The following is a 17,039-nucleotide window of genomic DNA, read 5'->3' on the forward strand; positions in this document are numbered from 1 at the left end:
TACAGACCACCAGAAGGGACATGGTTCATTTCATCTTTCTGTTGGAATGGAGGATGAACATCTGCTACCTTATGTAACTACCCCGTATAAATAGCTTCATTTTCTGGAACAACCTTAAATTCCTTCTGCACTCATCGAATCCTGAATAGAAGTGTGTAACAGGCTCTAAAGGACCTAACAGTACACTGGACCTGTACATTTCTAACACAAATGTGTGTGCAGTTTAAATAGAAGTGTTTATATGACAGAAGAGTAAAACCAAATGCATGGAAGTCTCCATGTACAAGCATAAATGTTCCTCAATCATGCTGTGTGAATACCAGCCTTCAGATGCCTTGTTGACATAATACAGCTCTTTTAAGTTGGCAAAAGTACAGCACCCACACTAGCACAGTTAGGACCTTCACAGACCAGCCTCTCCTTGGAGGCTTCAAGTAAAACCAGACTAATAACCTAGACTAACCAAAGAAGCAATTTTTAGGCTCGACTAACAGCTCCTGAAACATGACAAAGCAAATTTCTTAGAGTTCTCTTTCCCTTTTCCAGACATTGATCCCCTCACCTGTGACCTACACAGCAGTCAACCCTACTCTCTTTCTTCACTGAAGTATACATAATTCAGCTGATTCACTTTATCGAGCCAGAACTCTTCTGGAGAGCTTGTGTGTCTTGGAGGCTGTGCTCAACTCCCCAGAGGGAATCTAATAGTAGCGTCCAGTTTCAAGGCTCACTCTGGCTTTAAGGAGTTGATGACCTGAAGATTAAAAGGAACAATCCATAAGCAGGTGTGTGTGTGTGGGGGGGGGGGCGAGGGAGAGGCAGCGGAGTAGATAAAAACTTCTTGGGTAGTAATGCAGATTCTCAGTACAAACGGGTTTGAGATGGGCAAATCAACCTGGAATTGATGCTAGACGTGAGTCTGAACCTGAACGATACATTAATTAATCATTATTTGTGGAGCTTTTTTACAGGGTTTCTTTGCCATGGCTACTCTGTGTATGCAATTTATTTGTGCACTTTTCTGAGGGCAAGACTGTTGTTTTCATTCTTTTAGAGTCCTGGCAGGATCACATGACTAGCAGCTACAAACTCTTCCAATATCCCAAGTCAGTTCTGGCCTCTGAAGAGACTGAGAGGTCCCGGCAAACTCAACAGAGTCGTCCCGGGTTCGGGGAGGCCGAACTCTCCTAGTTCGGGGAGGATTGTAACTCCAGGCTCCCAACCAGGCTGTGCCCGTGGCCTTGGTCGTTCTCCAGAAGCCCCGACTCGGGTTGCTCCTCGGCCGTCCCCGCCCCTGAGCACCTCCATTTCCTACTGCGCCTCCGCCCTTTCGGCCCCGCTCGGCTTCCGTCCCAGATGATCCCTCCCCGGGGCGGCCACCGCCTCCACCGCCGCGAGCTGGAGCCGCCTCCCGGGCCAGTGGCGTAGCCGAGTCGGCGTCCGGCCGGCGGTGCGGAGAGGACGGGAGCCGGCGGGACCGAGCGGGGGGCCATGGAGAAAGCGGCCCGCGGCGCTGCGCACACCGACTAGAGCCGGCGCCCGTCGCCGGCGCCATGGACCGAGCGCCGGCCGAGCAGGTACGCGAGTGCCCGGGCTGCTCTCGGGCCTCCGGGCGGGCCAGGCCGTCTCGGCTAGAAGGCCCGGGGAGGTGGACCGGGGCCGGTCTGTGCTCGGCGGATACAAGCGCTGCTCTTGCAGCGGTCTGGAGTGTGTTCCCTTCCTGAAGAGACTACCTCTTGTTTTCCTAGCTAGTTATTTTGCAAATAATTATCCTTTTAAAAAATGGAGCAAGAGTTCATTTTGAGCGCATTTTCGTATTCGCATAGTAGTTCCGTTAGTGGTCTCTTCAGTTTTTGATTGCATCAAATTCTTGCTGGTAAGTGCTGGGAGGAAGGGCCAGTGACAATGTGAAAAATAACTTAAAAAGAATAGTGTCATGCTTCCTCCTCCCCCCGGTGTTTTACAGCTTCTCTGGAAACGACTTAATTTGATTCTGATTTTTGTTTACTGTCAGTTATCTTCTTCCAGAGACGTGGTCAGTTAGTCACATAGTTGAAGGGAGAAGAAACAGTGGTGACCTGCCTGTTAGTTTTGCAAATAGTTAATTAACTCGAATGAGCGAGACGCCATCTCCCAAATTCCTGTATATGTTTTTATGTAGTTAGCGACAGTTTTGATTTTGAATTACACTCTTTTCAAGCCAAAACACAGCTCTCTCTCTCTGCTGTTGTTGAGAGTTGTTATAGTGGCCATTCTATCCTAGATCGTTTAGGAGCGGTCTTCCTGCCTCAGCACTTTCCACAGCGCCTTGCCACACAGACTTTAATTTACAAATGAAAGAAAAGCTTCGTGAGACTACAACTCTTTTTTATTAAGAAGCACGAAGTAGCAGAGGAAAATTGATGCGGTGCTTCTTGGTAAATACACACTTCCCTGTGGCCCAGAGTATTTTGTTACAGCTTGTAGTAAACTCAATTAAAACATTTTTGAAAGTAGTTCTGAAAAAAAATGGGAGATTTCAAACTTTGACAAAAGAAAAGGAAATTTCCTTGCATGTGCAACTCTAATGAAAGGGTGGGACATTCTGAACCAGTAATGTATGTATACTCAGAGCTCCTTTCATCTTAGAGGAAATGTAATTATCTATTTAAGATGGTAACATTTAGCATAGCTCTCTACATGTGATTATCCTAAGAGCAAGTATACCAGAGTGCTTAGCGAGCATCCTCCTCTGTCATCCCACAAACTCCACCATCTACTAAACTAAGAATCTAAGAGTTTGGGAATCTAAACTTGGGAATCTAAGAGCTAGGAAAAAAAAAAAAAAAACACAAGAAAGCAGTTTTTTTGTTTTGTTTTGTTTGTGTTTCTTTTTGTCCCCCACCTCAATACTTCTTGCCTCAGCCCAGCCTGTAGTGGGAGACCTACTAAACAGCATTTAAATAGGTAAAAACCCTCAAGAAGTATTTGTGCCAAATTCCCACCACCCTCCAAATGTTTTGTTTTTTTTTCTTTTTAAACCATTTCTGGCTTACATTCAGAATTTCTGAAAATGCCTACAGCATTAACTGATGTGGTGCTTAGCAGTTTACATAAGTTAGTTTGTTTGTATCTTTTAATTGTAGTCAGTAATAGACTTGTTTCATTTTATGTTAGCCTAATTAATAAATCCTTGGAGGACTGCACAAGGGTAACAAATCTAAACATTTGTGTCTGAAGGCATTCATGCCATAGGCTTTTAAAACTGCCATTTACAAAAGCTGGTTTTATAAATAGATAAGCCTTGTATATGTTCTAGGAAGTAAGTCATTGGTAATACAGTGTTAGATGGATAGCCCTCATTGTAATAACAACTGAAATCATCTTCCAATGGAGAGCCTCTCAGGAGTATTCTCTTTTACTATTAAGACAAAACACGTAGCTCAATTTTAACTGCCAGAGGTAGCTGTTACAAGAACAGTTTTTACTTGGTATGATCCATTTTCCTGTGTGTATGTTGAGGGTTGGGGAAATAAATTGCATGTAGAGGTCAGAGGTCAGGATTCGGCAGATATCTTCCTCAATGGCTCCTCACCTTACTTTATGACGTGTCTCACTGAACCCAGAGCTCACTGATGCAGCTAGACTGACTGGCCGGCCAGCAAGCCCCAGGATACTTCTGCCTTTGCCTCTCAGCAATGGGATCACAGGCCCCTACCTCTGCACTAGCTTTTCCCCTGGGTCTAGGAATCTAAACTCAAGTCTTCATTCTCTCCCAACAAGTACTTTACTGATCAAGCCATCTCCATGGCCTCATTTTTCTTCATCATCATCATAAATTTTGTGTAAAGGGGTGTGAGGAATAAATCCTGGGATTCATTTGTTTATAAAGATTCGGTGTCTCTATTTTTAGGAAATCTAGGATTGTTTTGGAATTTTTAAATAAAACATAAGGGTAGAAGTGACTCCCTTGAGATTTATAGACTGTTTTATAGTGTCACAGTACTCTAAAATAATCTACAAAAATCACTGATTATTTGCCCCTTTGATTCCTAGAAAAACAAATACAATGAATGTGGCTTCATGCAGTTTTGTCACAAATATGAATGTAAAACTGGGCTGGTGAGATAGCTTATTTGGTAAAAGTACTTGCCACCAAGTCTGACAACCTGGAATCCGTGGAGAAAGGAAGGAACCAGTTTCTGAAAGTGTCCTCTTCACACCCCAAGTACACATCATGTGCACACATGAACATAAAGTAATATAATACAAATATATAACTGTTATAACTGTTTAGCTAATACCAGCACTCCAAACTAAATGCGTAGTCAGTTTTCCACACCTGCAGGTTGTAACCTTTGAGACTACAAACTACATCAGAAAAACTTTGGGGGAAAACGTTTAGTCTGTATTAAACATGAGAGGGTTGTATCCATGTTGTGCCTTAAACAACACAGTGTAAGAGAGGAATACTTACGCAGCCCTTGAATTTGCTGGCTGTTGTAAGCAGTAAGGAGATAGGTCAGCAGTACACTGGAGGGTATGAATGGCCTGCGTGTGAACACCTCCAAGAGCTGAGCATCCATGGACTGTCAGGTCTGTAGCAAGGATCTGGTAACCTGCCTTGGTTAGTGAGGGGCAACTGTATTTAAGTGTTACTATAAAACCTTTACTATCTAGTCATACAACTGACCTTTTTTTGGGGGGAAGTCCTGGAATTCTTACTGGAGACCAGGCTGGCCTTGAACTCACAGAGATCCTTTTACCTCTGCTTCCCGAGTGCTGGGATTAAAGGCATGTGCCACCACCATCAGGCTAAATAATACTCTTAGGAAGTGTGTTCATTTAGAGAAAACATTTGGAAATTTAAAAAGTTATTTCAAGCCTAAAATTAAAATAAAAAAATGAGAAGTCATTAGAAAAGTATTAAGTAAATATCAAAGGCCAAAGACAAAAATAAAATGATAGGCTATTAGGAAAGTATAACTACATATCATATGTAAAACCTATGAAATACGCCTGAAGTGCTCTGAGATAGATGTGTAGTCATGAATACTCTGTGTGTTACGAAGTTTAAAAGGAAAATAAAATTATCCATCCAAGGCAAGAGGTTGGGAGAAACTTTACAGCAAGAAAGAAAATAAATGTAAAAGCAGAAATTAATAAATTAGATATATGAGAATTAATATTACATGTAAAATGGTGATTTTTGTTATTGTTGTTTTTAAGAAAACTCTATCAAGTTTTAAACAGGCTTTAATAGTCCTGTGGAAAAGTGTGTGGGTCGGGAGGAAAGTGGTCACTCTGTGTAAATCCCCTGCCGTTTTCCTCAGTGTGCTCTGAGTTGCAGTTTGTCTTGACAAGTGCTTTACTTAGAGACAGTGCAGCTATCTGCTTCATTCATGTCCCCTAGAAGGCACTTATTATATCCGTAGCAGGGGGTGTAAAAAGCACCTTACTGTTTGGTGCATTTTTCACCTTAACCTAGACTGTGGAGGCTCCCACCGCCCCTTCCTGTGGGTGTGCGGCACATGCTCTCAAGTTTCACTGTGGGAGAATGTCTCATTATGTTCTACTTCAGTTTTGATTTTAGGTGGGTGTCACTTTTCTGTTGCTTAATCTGGGAGATTATTTGCATTCTCCTGGAGGCTTCTCTGAAGAATTCAGAATGCATGCTCTGCCTTGATGTGCTTTGGGTGCTCCCTGGCTGTGTTCCCGCTCACCTTGGTGCAGTCCCTTTCCCAGCCAGCTTGTGCTAGTACAGTCATCCTTTAGGCTCTCTGTGATCCCAGAGTCTGGCTAAGGAACGCTCTCGAGGAAACCTTTTATACTTCTGTGTTCTGATAACATATTTGGTTTTCTAGATTATTTGTATAAATGTCATTTTATTATTGACATTTGCTTTTAATATGTTCAAAATTAAAAATGAGTGGAATGCATAAATATTTTCACAGACTGGATTAATCAGATTTTTTATTAATTTAGGAAATTGTGAAAGATAGTTTTACCACAGAGTTGGGTTTTTGAAGCAGACAATAATACAACAATGGTTATACTGTTTCTGTTAGTTTATATTTTTTATTATTTTATTTTATGTCTATGTCTATGCTGCAAGCATGTCTGTGCACATGTGCATGCCTGGTGCCTGTGGGGACCAGAGGAGGGCATTCGACCAACTAGAGTTGGAGTTACAGACTAGAGCTTCCATGTAGGTGCTAGGAATGGAATCTGGGTCCTCAAGAAGAGCAGTCAGTGCTCTGAACTGCTGAGCCATCTCTCCAGCCCAGCCCTTCTATAAAATTTAGTTTCTCAAAATATAGATTATGAGGGGCTGGAGAGATAGTTCAATAGTTAAGAGAGCATAGGACTTGTCAGTGAACCCAACTTCAGTTCTCACACCCACATAGGTTGCTCACAGCCACCTGTAACTCCAGCTCCCCAGGACTCTACCCTCTTGCCACACAAACCCATGTACTTCACTTACCACACATCGACACATATAGTCATACATACATATAATTAAACATGAAAGAACCCTTTAAAAATGTCTATATAAACATACAGATCATGAGCTAGACATGGTGGTGCCCCTATGAGAGGGAGAGGCAGGAGAATCATGAGTTCAAGGCTAACCTGGAAATAGTGAGACACTTTTTAAAAAAGGCAATAAAAATTAGTGACTAAAACATGGAAATTGAAACTGAGGAATAATATTATATAAAGTAACTACTCTAATTTTTCAATATTTTCAAAAACATTTTCTTTGATTTCTATACTAATATTAAAAATTGACAAAATTTATATTTTGACATTTGAACTTTAAAGGATTATTTGTACTCAGCATTGCTTTTGGGGCTGTTTAGATGTATGGTAGATAATTGAAGGCTTCAAGATCACAATGAACAACTTCAGAAAACATGTAAAGTTAAAACTGTAGAGAAAGCTTGTCAGTCTGTTCCTTCTGGTGACATCTTCTGCCCGTGCAGCTGTTGACCACAGTGGCCTCTGTCTCTCTCACTTTGCTAAAACAAAGGATCATTTCAATGTTTGTGAATTTTATTGTTGAACTTTGGTATCTAGAATTGCACTTGGAGTAGAAACCAGTACAAGCCTTAGTCTTCAAGGATGCGTTCATGTGCACTGTGTGTGTGTATGTGTGTGTGTGTGGGGGGGTGTGGGTGTGTACACATCAGCTTGAGAAGCCATACATTTCTGAACAAGTTACCTGAGGCCATAATATACATTTATATAAAACACAAACTAAGCTGTGTGTAGAACTTTTGATCTGAAAAAGAATTTGAATTTCTTACCAAAGTAATTGATTAGGTTGTTTTGATTTTTGATGAGGTTTTACTGTGCCGGAGGGGGGAGGGTAATAGGGAAAGAGTCAAGAAAAGTGTTATTTTATTTTAATTTAATTACTATGACTCCTTTTTCATTATAGACTCTTCAATGTATTCGTATTCCTTGCTTTATAAAAAAACTAGTAAGTATTAGTTTAGAGCTTACAACTCTTCAGAGTTCTTCCATGTTTAGAATAACTCTGATTTTTAAAAGAAATCATAAAAATTACATTTTAGTGTAATTAAAATAGGATTTCTCAGGGCTGGAGAGATGGCTCAGTGGTTAAGAGCACTTGACTGTTCTTCCAGAGGTCCTGAGTTCAATTCCCAGCAACCACATGGTGGCTCACAACCATCTGTAATGAGATACGGTGCCCTCTGCTGGTATGCAGGCAGAAGACTGTATACATAAGAAATAAATAAAATCTTTAAAAAGAAAAATGGGATTTCTCCTGCTTTGTGCATGTGTACAAACTATATAAAACAAGCTTTTATTTTCTGCATTGTTGGAAGTCAGCCTCTGTTCCCAGGTAAGTCATTTACTGGTATATTGTATGGTATATTGTATATCAGTGTTTAGTTCTAATGAGTGGCAGAGGGAGAATTGCATCTCCCTAACACTTGAAGGTGTTTTGCTTGAGTTGTATTTCAGGAAACCATCCATAGTTCACAAGTAGGTGTTCTTGCTCCTTCAAGTTTGGTTCATAGTGTGAATACAGATTCCACAGTTCAGTGGGGCAGGGAGGGAGGAACTGAGTAAATACTGCTTGTAGTACAGATCTGTCTCCTTACACTATTAACATGAATTTCTCATCTATGTCCCAGACTGTTGATGGATCATTTGGTCTTTCTGAGTAAAAGCTGTCCATTAAGTCTTACCTTTAAACTTTCATGCATTTGTTATTACTTTTATAAGAAAGACCTGTGTTTTTGTGGGAGCTTTTATTAAATGTCACCTTAATGACTTTAGTAGAAAAAAGTCCTGGTTAGGACTATTTTGTTTTTGTGCACCCCACCCCCTGACAGGGTTTCTCTGCGTAGCCCTGGCTGTCCTGAAAATCACTCTGTAGACCAGAGTGGCCTTGAACTCACAGAGATCCACCTACCTCTGCCTCCCAAGTACTGGGATTAAAGATGTGTGCTAACACTGCCAGCTAGGTAATTGTTTTGAGTGGTTGAAGTATTGACTTGCATTCAACAACTTTGTTTAATAAAAAGGAGTTAAGTATTTTTTAGATTATAAATTTGCATGGTTAGCATTCTGATTTTGAAGACTATGCCATAGTTTTTTTTTTTTTTTGATTTTCTATTTTTTTATTCTCTTTTTGTTTTTGAGGCAAGGTCTCAAGCCCCGGTTGGCATTGAATTCTATGTAGCAGAGGAAGGATGACTTAGAAGTTATGATCCTCCTGACTTTCTACGTCTTGAGTGTTGGGATTCCAAATTTGTACCACCATGCCTGATTTATGTGGTGCTAGGAATTGAACCCAAGGCTTTGTGCATGCTAGGCAGGTACTCTACCAATTGGATTAGGTCCCCAGTTACCCCCCACCCCCTCTTTGGGAGGTAGGGTCTTGTTATATCCCATCTGACTTGGACTCACTATTTAGCCCAGGCTAGTCTCAGGTTCTTGGCAATCCTCCTGCTCCAGCCTTATGAGGGCTAAGATTACAGAAATGAGCCACTGTGCCCACCTCCTATAGGTACTATTGTTTCAGAAACTTAAATTTGTTAAATATAATGTGTATAAAATTACTAAAATCAATGTACAACTTGATAACAAGTTGGACGGCTCGTAAGTTCTGCTAAGATACAGAACTTACCAGGGACCCCTAAGCTCTCCAGATACCTCTTCCCAGTTGCAGCCCCCTCTTTCCTAAGAGGGTGTTCCTGTCCTCATAGTTACAGAGCTCATTTTCTTAATATTTTTCCATGTGTATATTTTCTCAGAGGGTAGTTTTATATGGCTTTTAGTTTTCTGGAACTATATCATAAGAAAGATACCCAGGAACTAAGGAGACTGACATTAAAGTCTGTGTTAGGTCACATTAGTGTTTGGGTATCTACTGGGAAAAGTTACTCTCATTTTTTCCCTCCAAGTTTAACTATGAAACATAATTTTTCCCCTTATGTTTTTGATTCATCTTAGACATTTCCCCTCATTGTAGTTTAATGATACAAAACTTAATTTCCTGCAATGGGAAATGCAGAAATAGACTACTTTTTTGACTATTCAAAGAAGTGTAATTTTTCTTCAGAATTTATGTTGAATGACTTCCTCCCTTACAAAATTAGCAGAAAATACTGTTTTGTCTGAGAAGCTAGATTTCTTGTTACTAAGGTATTTTTAGATCTGAGATATGACTTTCTTATAGTCCTGATTATTCTAGCAGCTTGACTGTATAAGAAATGATTTCACTGGAATGTTGTGACTTTTGGTAAATCCTTCCTGTTTTACTGGTTATTTGCTTACTTTAAGTTGACATTGCTGTTCCTTCTATGTGTTCTGTGAGTACTGTCTGTAGTGTCTTTAGAAGTGCCAAATTTGTATTGGTTGTTGACTCATGCATTCTGTTTTCTCTTTGAAGAATGTCAAACTTTCCGCTGAAGTAGAGCCATTTATTCCCCAGAAGAAGAATCTGGATGCGTTTGTGCTCCCTATGGCTCTCCCAAATGATAATGGAAGTGTTTCTGGTGTTGAACCAACACCAATCCCCAGTTATCTGATTACCTGTTACCCATTTGTCCAGGAAAACCAGTCCAATCGGTAATTTCTCTATTCTTTTCTTTATTGATGGGCATATAGAACTTGACAAAGTACATTAGTCTTTTTCTTTTGTAACTTTCAAAGTTTAATCATTTATTTGTATTTCTTAATAGGAAGTAAAATATGCAGAAATTTGAAAGCTGCCAACATGTATTGCTTTTTTTTTCTTTCTAAGAGGAAATGCATTTTTCTGAGCATGCCATTGAAATATATTGCAGTGTAGTGACCCAAGGGAGATGTGAAACACAAGAGACCTTTTTTGAGATTAGATGCTTAATCTCACACCTGTCAGTCAGGACAGGGCCTGGCCCAAGAAGAAGACATGAGGGACTGGTGTTGGGGTGCCCTGGTTGAGTGTGCACTTATGCTGCTTTCCCTAATCTAGCAAAGTTCTGGTAGCTCAAATAGCATGTGCCTGGTAGCATCTAGGGTGGGACTTGACATAGTTGTGGTGTGCCTGCTGACCCTTCCAGACGTCTGATGGGGCCCTCGTTGCTACAGTTCATGGTGTTGACATATAGATGTACTTTCAGCCTGTTTCAAGTTATGCCACGTACAGGAAGCACTGTGGGATAAATGGATGAGATAGTTGTGGCTGTATGGCTCTGTGTGACTGTCTGTGGGCTGAAGCAACTAGTATCTACACATCTGTAGCCCACTGTAGCAGTAAAGGGATGTGGAATTCGGCCAGATCTCAGGCTAGATCCCTTTATACTATCATGTCTACCCTTATTATAAGTGCAGGGCATCTCTTATAACAGAAAAGACACATGATGGCATTTGTTTTGCCTTTTCTCCTAGAATTATTGTGAAGGGACTGTTCTGTATGTCTTTATTGTTTGTTCTGCTTTAATATTACTCTTAGACTCGTCAATAGATTTTTTTTGTTTTGTTTTGTTTTGTTTGGTTTTGCAGACAGTTTCCTTTATATAACAATGATATACGATGGCAACAACCCAGCCCAAGCCCTACTGGACCCTACCTTGCCTACCCCATTATATCTGCTCAGCCACCTGTGTCCACAGAGTACACCTATTACCAGCTGATGCCAGCACCCTGCGCCCAGGTTATGGGCTTCTATCACCCTTTTCCTACACCTTACTCCAGCACCTTCCAGGCTGCAAACACTGTCAATGCCATAACCACAGAATGCACCGAGCGTCCAAATCAGCTGGGGCAGGCCTTCCCATTGCCCAGTCATCGGAGCAGGAATGGTAACAGAGGGCCGGTAGTGCCAAAAGTGAGTAGCCACTTTCTTTGTGTGTAGTTTTTAAACATGATATGTTGTTAATACTAGTATAAGCAATTTACTGCTTGTCTCCATTGGCCTTTAATGCTTAATTTGCTACAAAGTATTCATCACTAATAGAAAGTATTATAGCCATATTATTTTAAATCATTTTTCCTGATTATATATTTCCCCTTATTCTTGATGGATAATGTTACATCATCTCCATGATCATTCATGGAGTTTTACATAAACACCATGCACAGTTATTTTTAAATTATTTTAATTTTGTGCTAAAACTGCACTGTGATGATGCCAACATTAAATGGATCATGTGATTGAATGTGCCTCAGCCTGTTTCAGGCTTCTGAAGTCAGCAGGAGAATGAGAAAGATTAGCTTTAGTGGTCCCTCAGATCCCTTCAACTCAGCATCAGTGTTCTGATTCATTATGAGTAGGGAAAGCACTTTGTTAAGAAGCAAGTGTGAAGCCACTTGGGTTCCAGGCCAGCATTTGACCTAAGTTTTATGTATATATTAAAGATGCAGTGTAATGCTCCCTGAAGTCGTGGGAGAATTCTGTTTATCCCAGGCTGCTTTTCTATTAAGGGCTTTTATCGAAGCTGTAAGAAAAGCCTGTTTATAGCCAGCACTGTTGAACTGATGGAAGACATTTCTCTGTGTTACTACTATGGAGAATTACCACTCTCCCAGATTCCATTAGCTAGCTTCCTCAGTAGAAAGTCTTTGCTGACTTTTGGCATAAGTTTTAAAAATTAAAAACAAATAAGCAGCTGAGATTACTTTGAGAAGATTCTTGCCTTGGTTCATGGAAACATTGTGGGTCAAGGGACTGCCAAGAATGAAAGGAAGAGGTATTAAAAAGCAAGATTGTAGTATATAGTTTCCAGGTGTTCAGAGTATGGGACTTCTCAGAATGCCTTCCCAGCAGTTCCAATTCAGGAAGTTGAAGTTAAATTCAAAGTTCTGGTGTATAAGAAATTGCTTTTGAGAAATTACTCCTATTTTTAAAAATTTAAAGAAAGAAGTCAGCTTTTTAATAGTTTCTGTTTGGACTCCAAGGTAGAAATATTTTTGCTCATCTTTGTTATGAGCCTAAATTTAGTGACAGGGTAACTTTTCATGCTTTTATTGCCTTTTAAAATAAAAATGTTTAACTCTTCATATGGCACTATAAAATCTTGTTAATTGTTAGTAGCTGATTTAAAAAATAAAAATGCAGGTAAAAACTAAAAACTCAGATTTTTACTAATCACAGTGTTAATAATTATCTGAAAAATATGTGTAAATGTGCTTATGGTACATTATTTAGCCTGTATTGCTTCTCAGTGAATAATTCCACAAAATCACCTAAGAGCCCCTGATTTGTGGTGTACTTTTAGGTCTTTTTGTAATGGATGTAATGTGTAGTTTATGTTTGATACGTTTACTGGTTTTCTGTTTTTTTTGTTTGTTTGTTTGTTTGTTTGTTTTGTTTTTGTCTTTTAAACTTAGCCACAGCTTCTACAGCAACATATAAAAAACAAAAGACCACAGGTGAAGAATGTGGCTACTCAGAAAGAAACAAGCTCAGCAGGTCCTGATAGCCGATCAAAAATTGTGCTCCTGGTAGATGCTTCCCAGCAAACTGGTAAGACAGTGGTCTGTTTGTTTATTTGTTTATTCTTGTGAACATGGCTAGATGTGTGTGTGTATCGGCTCCAAGTTGATGCTTGGTGTCCTCCTTAGTCACTTTCCTCCCTGCATATTGGTGGTGGGGGCTCTAAGCTGAACCTGGACCTGGCTGTCTTGGCTAGTATGTCTAGCTAGCCGGTGCTAGGGATTCTGTCTCTGCCTTGTGAGCTCAAGACCAGTTCAGCTACATACTGAGAGCCTGTCTCAAAAAATATCATAAGGACTGGAGAGATGGCTCAGGGCGTAAGAATACTTTGTCTTGCAGAGGATGAGAGATTGTCTCCCAACAGGCAACTGTAACTCCAGCTTCGAGGAATCGATACCTCTGGTCTCCATGAGCACCTGCACTTACAAGCACATCACTCTCCCCCTATTAAACATTAAAATGAATTTTTAAAAATTTGTAAATGTCATAATGAAACTTGTTATAGCATATAAGTGATCTATGCTCATAAAAACTTTTTAAAAAGAAGAGAAATCCCCCAGACAAGCTCTGGATTGACTTGGATAAGGCAGCTTGTTGCTTTCTGTTATTCAACTTTTTCTGTTGGATATTTAGTTGTATGATCTTTTACATGTGCTTAAGTCCTTCAGGAGCAGAAAGAGAATCTGGGAATTAGTTAAAAAGCCATCTTGTCGATGTCCAGTGCTGTGTGGTGTGTGGTTTGTAAGGCTTAAACCAGTGTGTTTAATAGGCTGCCTGCCATGCTTGGAGTAGTTTTGGGGAAAGTCATGTGTTCCAAGTCTGTTTCTCCTCACAGTGACTCATTTCTGCATCCTTTGGTAAACCTTAGCAAGGTTCTTAAGACTACTACTACTACTACTTTTTTGTGTTTCCCCGAGACAGGGTTTCTCTGTATAGTAGACCAGGCTAGCCTCAAACTCAGAGATCTGTCTGCCTCTGTCTCCCAAGAGCTGGTTTAAAGGCAAATGCCATCAAGCCTGCTTTTTTTTTTTTTTTTTTTTTTTTTTTTTGGATGGGTGAGGGGCATACAAGTTTAATCCTAGCAAAGGTCTACAGAGTGAGTTCTAGGACAGCCAGGGCTAGAGACTCTGAAAAGACTGTACTTTGCTCCTTAAGTCTTCAAAAGGACAGCCTCCTAAAATGTAAGAATTGGGGGCATGGTTTGAGTAGATTGTATATGCTATCAGCATTTCCATTCCTTAGTTTGTTTTTCACTTCTGAGGTTTACCGGGCAGCAATAAGAGATAAAAATTACTTAGTTTTGTAGAAGTAGGTCTTTCTGCTTGTAGCAGATTTTTACTTTTGAACAAGCTTGTATTATTATGTAATAAGAATATAAGGTGGCTAGAATCAAGAAAGGGAGCTGCAAGATGGCTCAGCAAGTGAAGGTATTTGTTGTCAAACTGGAGGTCAGTCCCAGAACCTACATGGTGGCTGAAGAGATCCAACTCCCACAAGTTGTCCTCAGCACCCCCCCTCCAACTGTAACACTCAGGCCCACACACATACACATACATAAACTAAATAGATAAAATGTTAAACAACAACAAAACAAAACAAAAAACAGTTGTCTGGATATAAGATGATATGCAAATGTCAGCTGTGTTCCCATGTGTCATGAACAACAGTTTAAGGTTTACAGCAGCAACAGGAATTCAGGAATTTTGGACTCAAGCTTAGGAATACATGAGGAGACCCTGAGATTGTTGTGTAAAACCATAGAAAACATGATTATCAAACACTGGTGCCCCCAATGTTTAGTCTGAAGTTGAGTACAGTTATACTTAAAATCTCAGTAGGAATTTTTGGGGAACTCAACAAAGTAATTCTAATATAAAGGAGCAGAGTGGTCTGGAGAGTCCTTTGTGCATTAAAGCTTAGAGTCAGCTTAATGCTTTTTAAGTTAATTAACTTTGTTCATTGACAGATTCATTCATGTATGCAGAGTTCTGTTGCCCTCACTCTCCATGGCTGTCTTCTCCCCCCACCCCATGTGCCCTATCTTCACCTTACAAATCCCTTCCCATATTGCTGTCTTTCTCTAGCTTTATACCATCAATGTAGTATATAGGTATCGAACGAAAACCCAGAAACACATGCATGGAAATGACAGGGACAGCATTGCAGGCCCCAAATTTATACCCCATTCAGGTGACTGTAGATTGACCAAGACTTGAATGAGAAAGAAAGCCAGTGAGCAAAGAGAATGCAAACACTCCTTGTGGCTGCCTGGCTGCAGGACAAGGGTCATTTTCAAAATTAAGAATTTTAATTTAAAAGAATAAACTGTAAGCTTGGAAAAGTTTTTTTTTGTGTGTGTGTGTCTAATGAGAAAAGATTAGTAAGAATAGAAAATAGTGGTGTACTATCCTTGGCGCTTGGGGGTTAGGGAGCTAGAGCAATTTTGGCTTTAGGAATCTTTCTTTTGATTCAGTTAATTCATAGTGGGTGTGTCCACATGGAGCTTCCCCTTTGAAAGAGATTTAAACTGTTACTGAAGTGCAAGGAAAATGCCAAAACCTAAATTCCAAAATGTTCCTAGTGTCCAGTGACAGGTGACAGTTCACAAACACACAGGGTGCCCCTCCATAGAATGTATAAAGTAGGGGGACTTGTCATAACACAGTGACATAGTATTAAACAGCACAGCTTCAAATCAGTCAGTTCTGAGGGAGAGACTGGAGGGAGGGCTCAGCAGTTAAGAACACTTGCTGCTTTCCCAAAGGACCTTAGTTCAGGTTCTAAGCACCTATGTTAGGGCTCACAGCTGCCTGTAACTCTAGCTCACACAGACACATACATACAAATCAACAAATAATAAAGTCAGTCTTTTAAAATTGTGAATTAATAGAATTATAGAAAAAGGAAAACTTGTGAATTGTTGAGGTGATTGTAACAGGCTTATTAAAATGTCTTAGTATTTGTGAAATTAAAATAAATAACTCAGTGGAAAATTTTGTAAAGTCAAACTAAAAGTAAAATTAATCAGAATTTCACAGAAGAATATTAGTAGCTAAAAACATCAGAAAAGATTCTTTACTTTCTGCCTCCCAAGTGCTGGAACTAAACGTGTGCCCCACCACTACCCTGCTCGTTTCTTTTTTAGATACAAAAATCTATTTCACTCACTACAGAAAAGTGAGTGAAAACTAAACACGGGATAGTGGTAACAGGAAAGAGGAAGGTAGGCTGCTGGGGCACATATGGTGACTTTGAAAGACTGGCAATGTTTGTTCTCTTTCTTAAATGGCTGATGATTTTAGTATTTTATGACAGATATTTTATTTTCATAATGATGCCATGTTGTAAGTTATTAGGAACATTTTATCTGATCTTTTCAAAGAGTCACATATTTGTCCATTTACAGACTCTGTCACTTTAATTTTCTTAGAACCTTAATAATTTATAAAAATGTGTAGACTTGGTCATCACAGAATTGTTTGCTTGCCTTGCCTTGTAGATTTCCCATCAGACATTGCTAATAAGTCTCTCTCAGAGAGCACAGCAACCATGCTCTGGAAAGCCAAAGGCAGGAGGAGAAGAGCATCCCACCCTGCTGCCGAATCCTCCAGTGAGCAGGGGGCCAGTGAAGCTGACATCGACAGCGACAGTGGCTACTGTAGCCCTAAGCACAACAACCAGCCTTTGGCAGGGGCTCTGCGGAATCCTGACTCTGGGAGCATGAACGTGTGTAATGCCTCACGTCCTTTGGTTTGTTTGTTTGTTTGTTAGTCCTGCAGTTAGTATATATCGTGTCCTTTGCTGAAAAGGAAATATTCATTTTTTTCTTTTTAGCAATGTTTAATGATATTTATTATTCATGTAAATAATGAAGCAGTGTTCTAAGTTAGTAATATATTTAACACTAGGTTAAACATTTGCAAGGTATGACTCTTAACTAGAAACTAACCATCCTTTTTTGTTTTGTGTTTTTAGCACGCAGAATCATCAGGCTGTACAGGTACTTATTTTTTGCAGTGTTTCTTATGTATTTTCTTCTTTGACCATTTCAAGTTTTACTTTAAGCATGGGGCTTACCAGTGCTATAAACAAAAACTGTAAG

The 17,039-nt window shown here is 39.9% G+C and overlaps 1 protein-coding gene across 5 annotated transcripts in view; it reads left to right on the plus strand.

Annotated features, from left to right (window-relative positions):
* Nucleotides 1-1,388: 1,388 nt before the first annotated feature.
* Secisbp2l (SECIS binding protein 2 like) overlaps nt 1,389-17,039 on the plus strand; it is a 50,236-nt gene continuing 34,585 nt past the window's right edge. The window contains exons 1-7 of one of the 5 annotated variants that reach the window (XM_035446060.1): nt 1,389-1,577; nt 7,424-7,465; nt 9,911-10,089; nt 11,005-11,329; nt 12,838-12,967; nt 16,437-16,687; nt 16,913-16,937. In XM_035446060.1, coding sequence (XP_035301951.1) covers nt 1,554-1,577; nt 7,424-7,465; nt 9,911-10,089; nt 11,005-11,329; nt 12,838-12,967; nt 16,437-16,687; nt 16,913-16,937 — 976 coding nt within the window. In that variant the 5' untranslated portion in view covers nt 1,389-1,553. Of the gene's footprint in view, nt 1,578-7,423; nt 7,466-9,910; nt 10,090-11,004; nt 11,330-12,831; nt 12,968-16,436; nt 16,688-16,912; nt 16,938-17,039 lie in introns of all 5 variants that reach the window. The other 4 variants (XM_035446059.1, XM_035446061.1, XM_027421951.2 and 1 more) reach the window with 4 other exon arrangements.

This window comes from Cricetulus griseus, chromosome 6 (assembly GCF_003668045.3).
Source record: "Cricetulus griseus strain 17A/GY chromosome 6, alternate assembly CriGri-PICRH-1.0, whole genome shotgun sequence".
NCBI classification, from domain to species: Eukaryota; Metazoa; Chordata; class Mammalia; order Rodentia; family Cricetidae; genus Cricetulus; species Cricetulus griseus.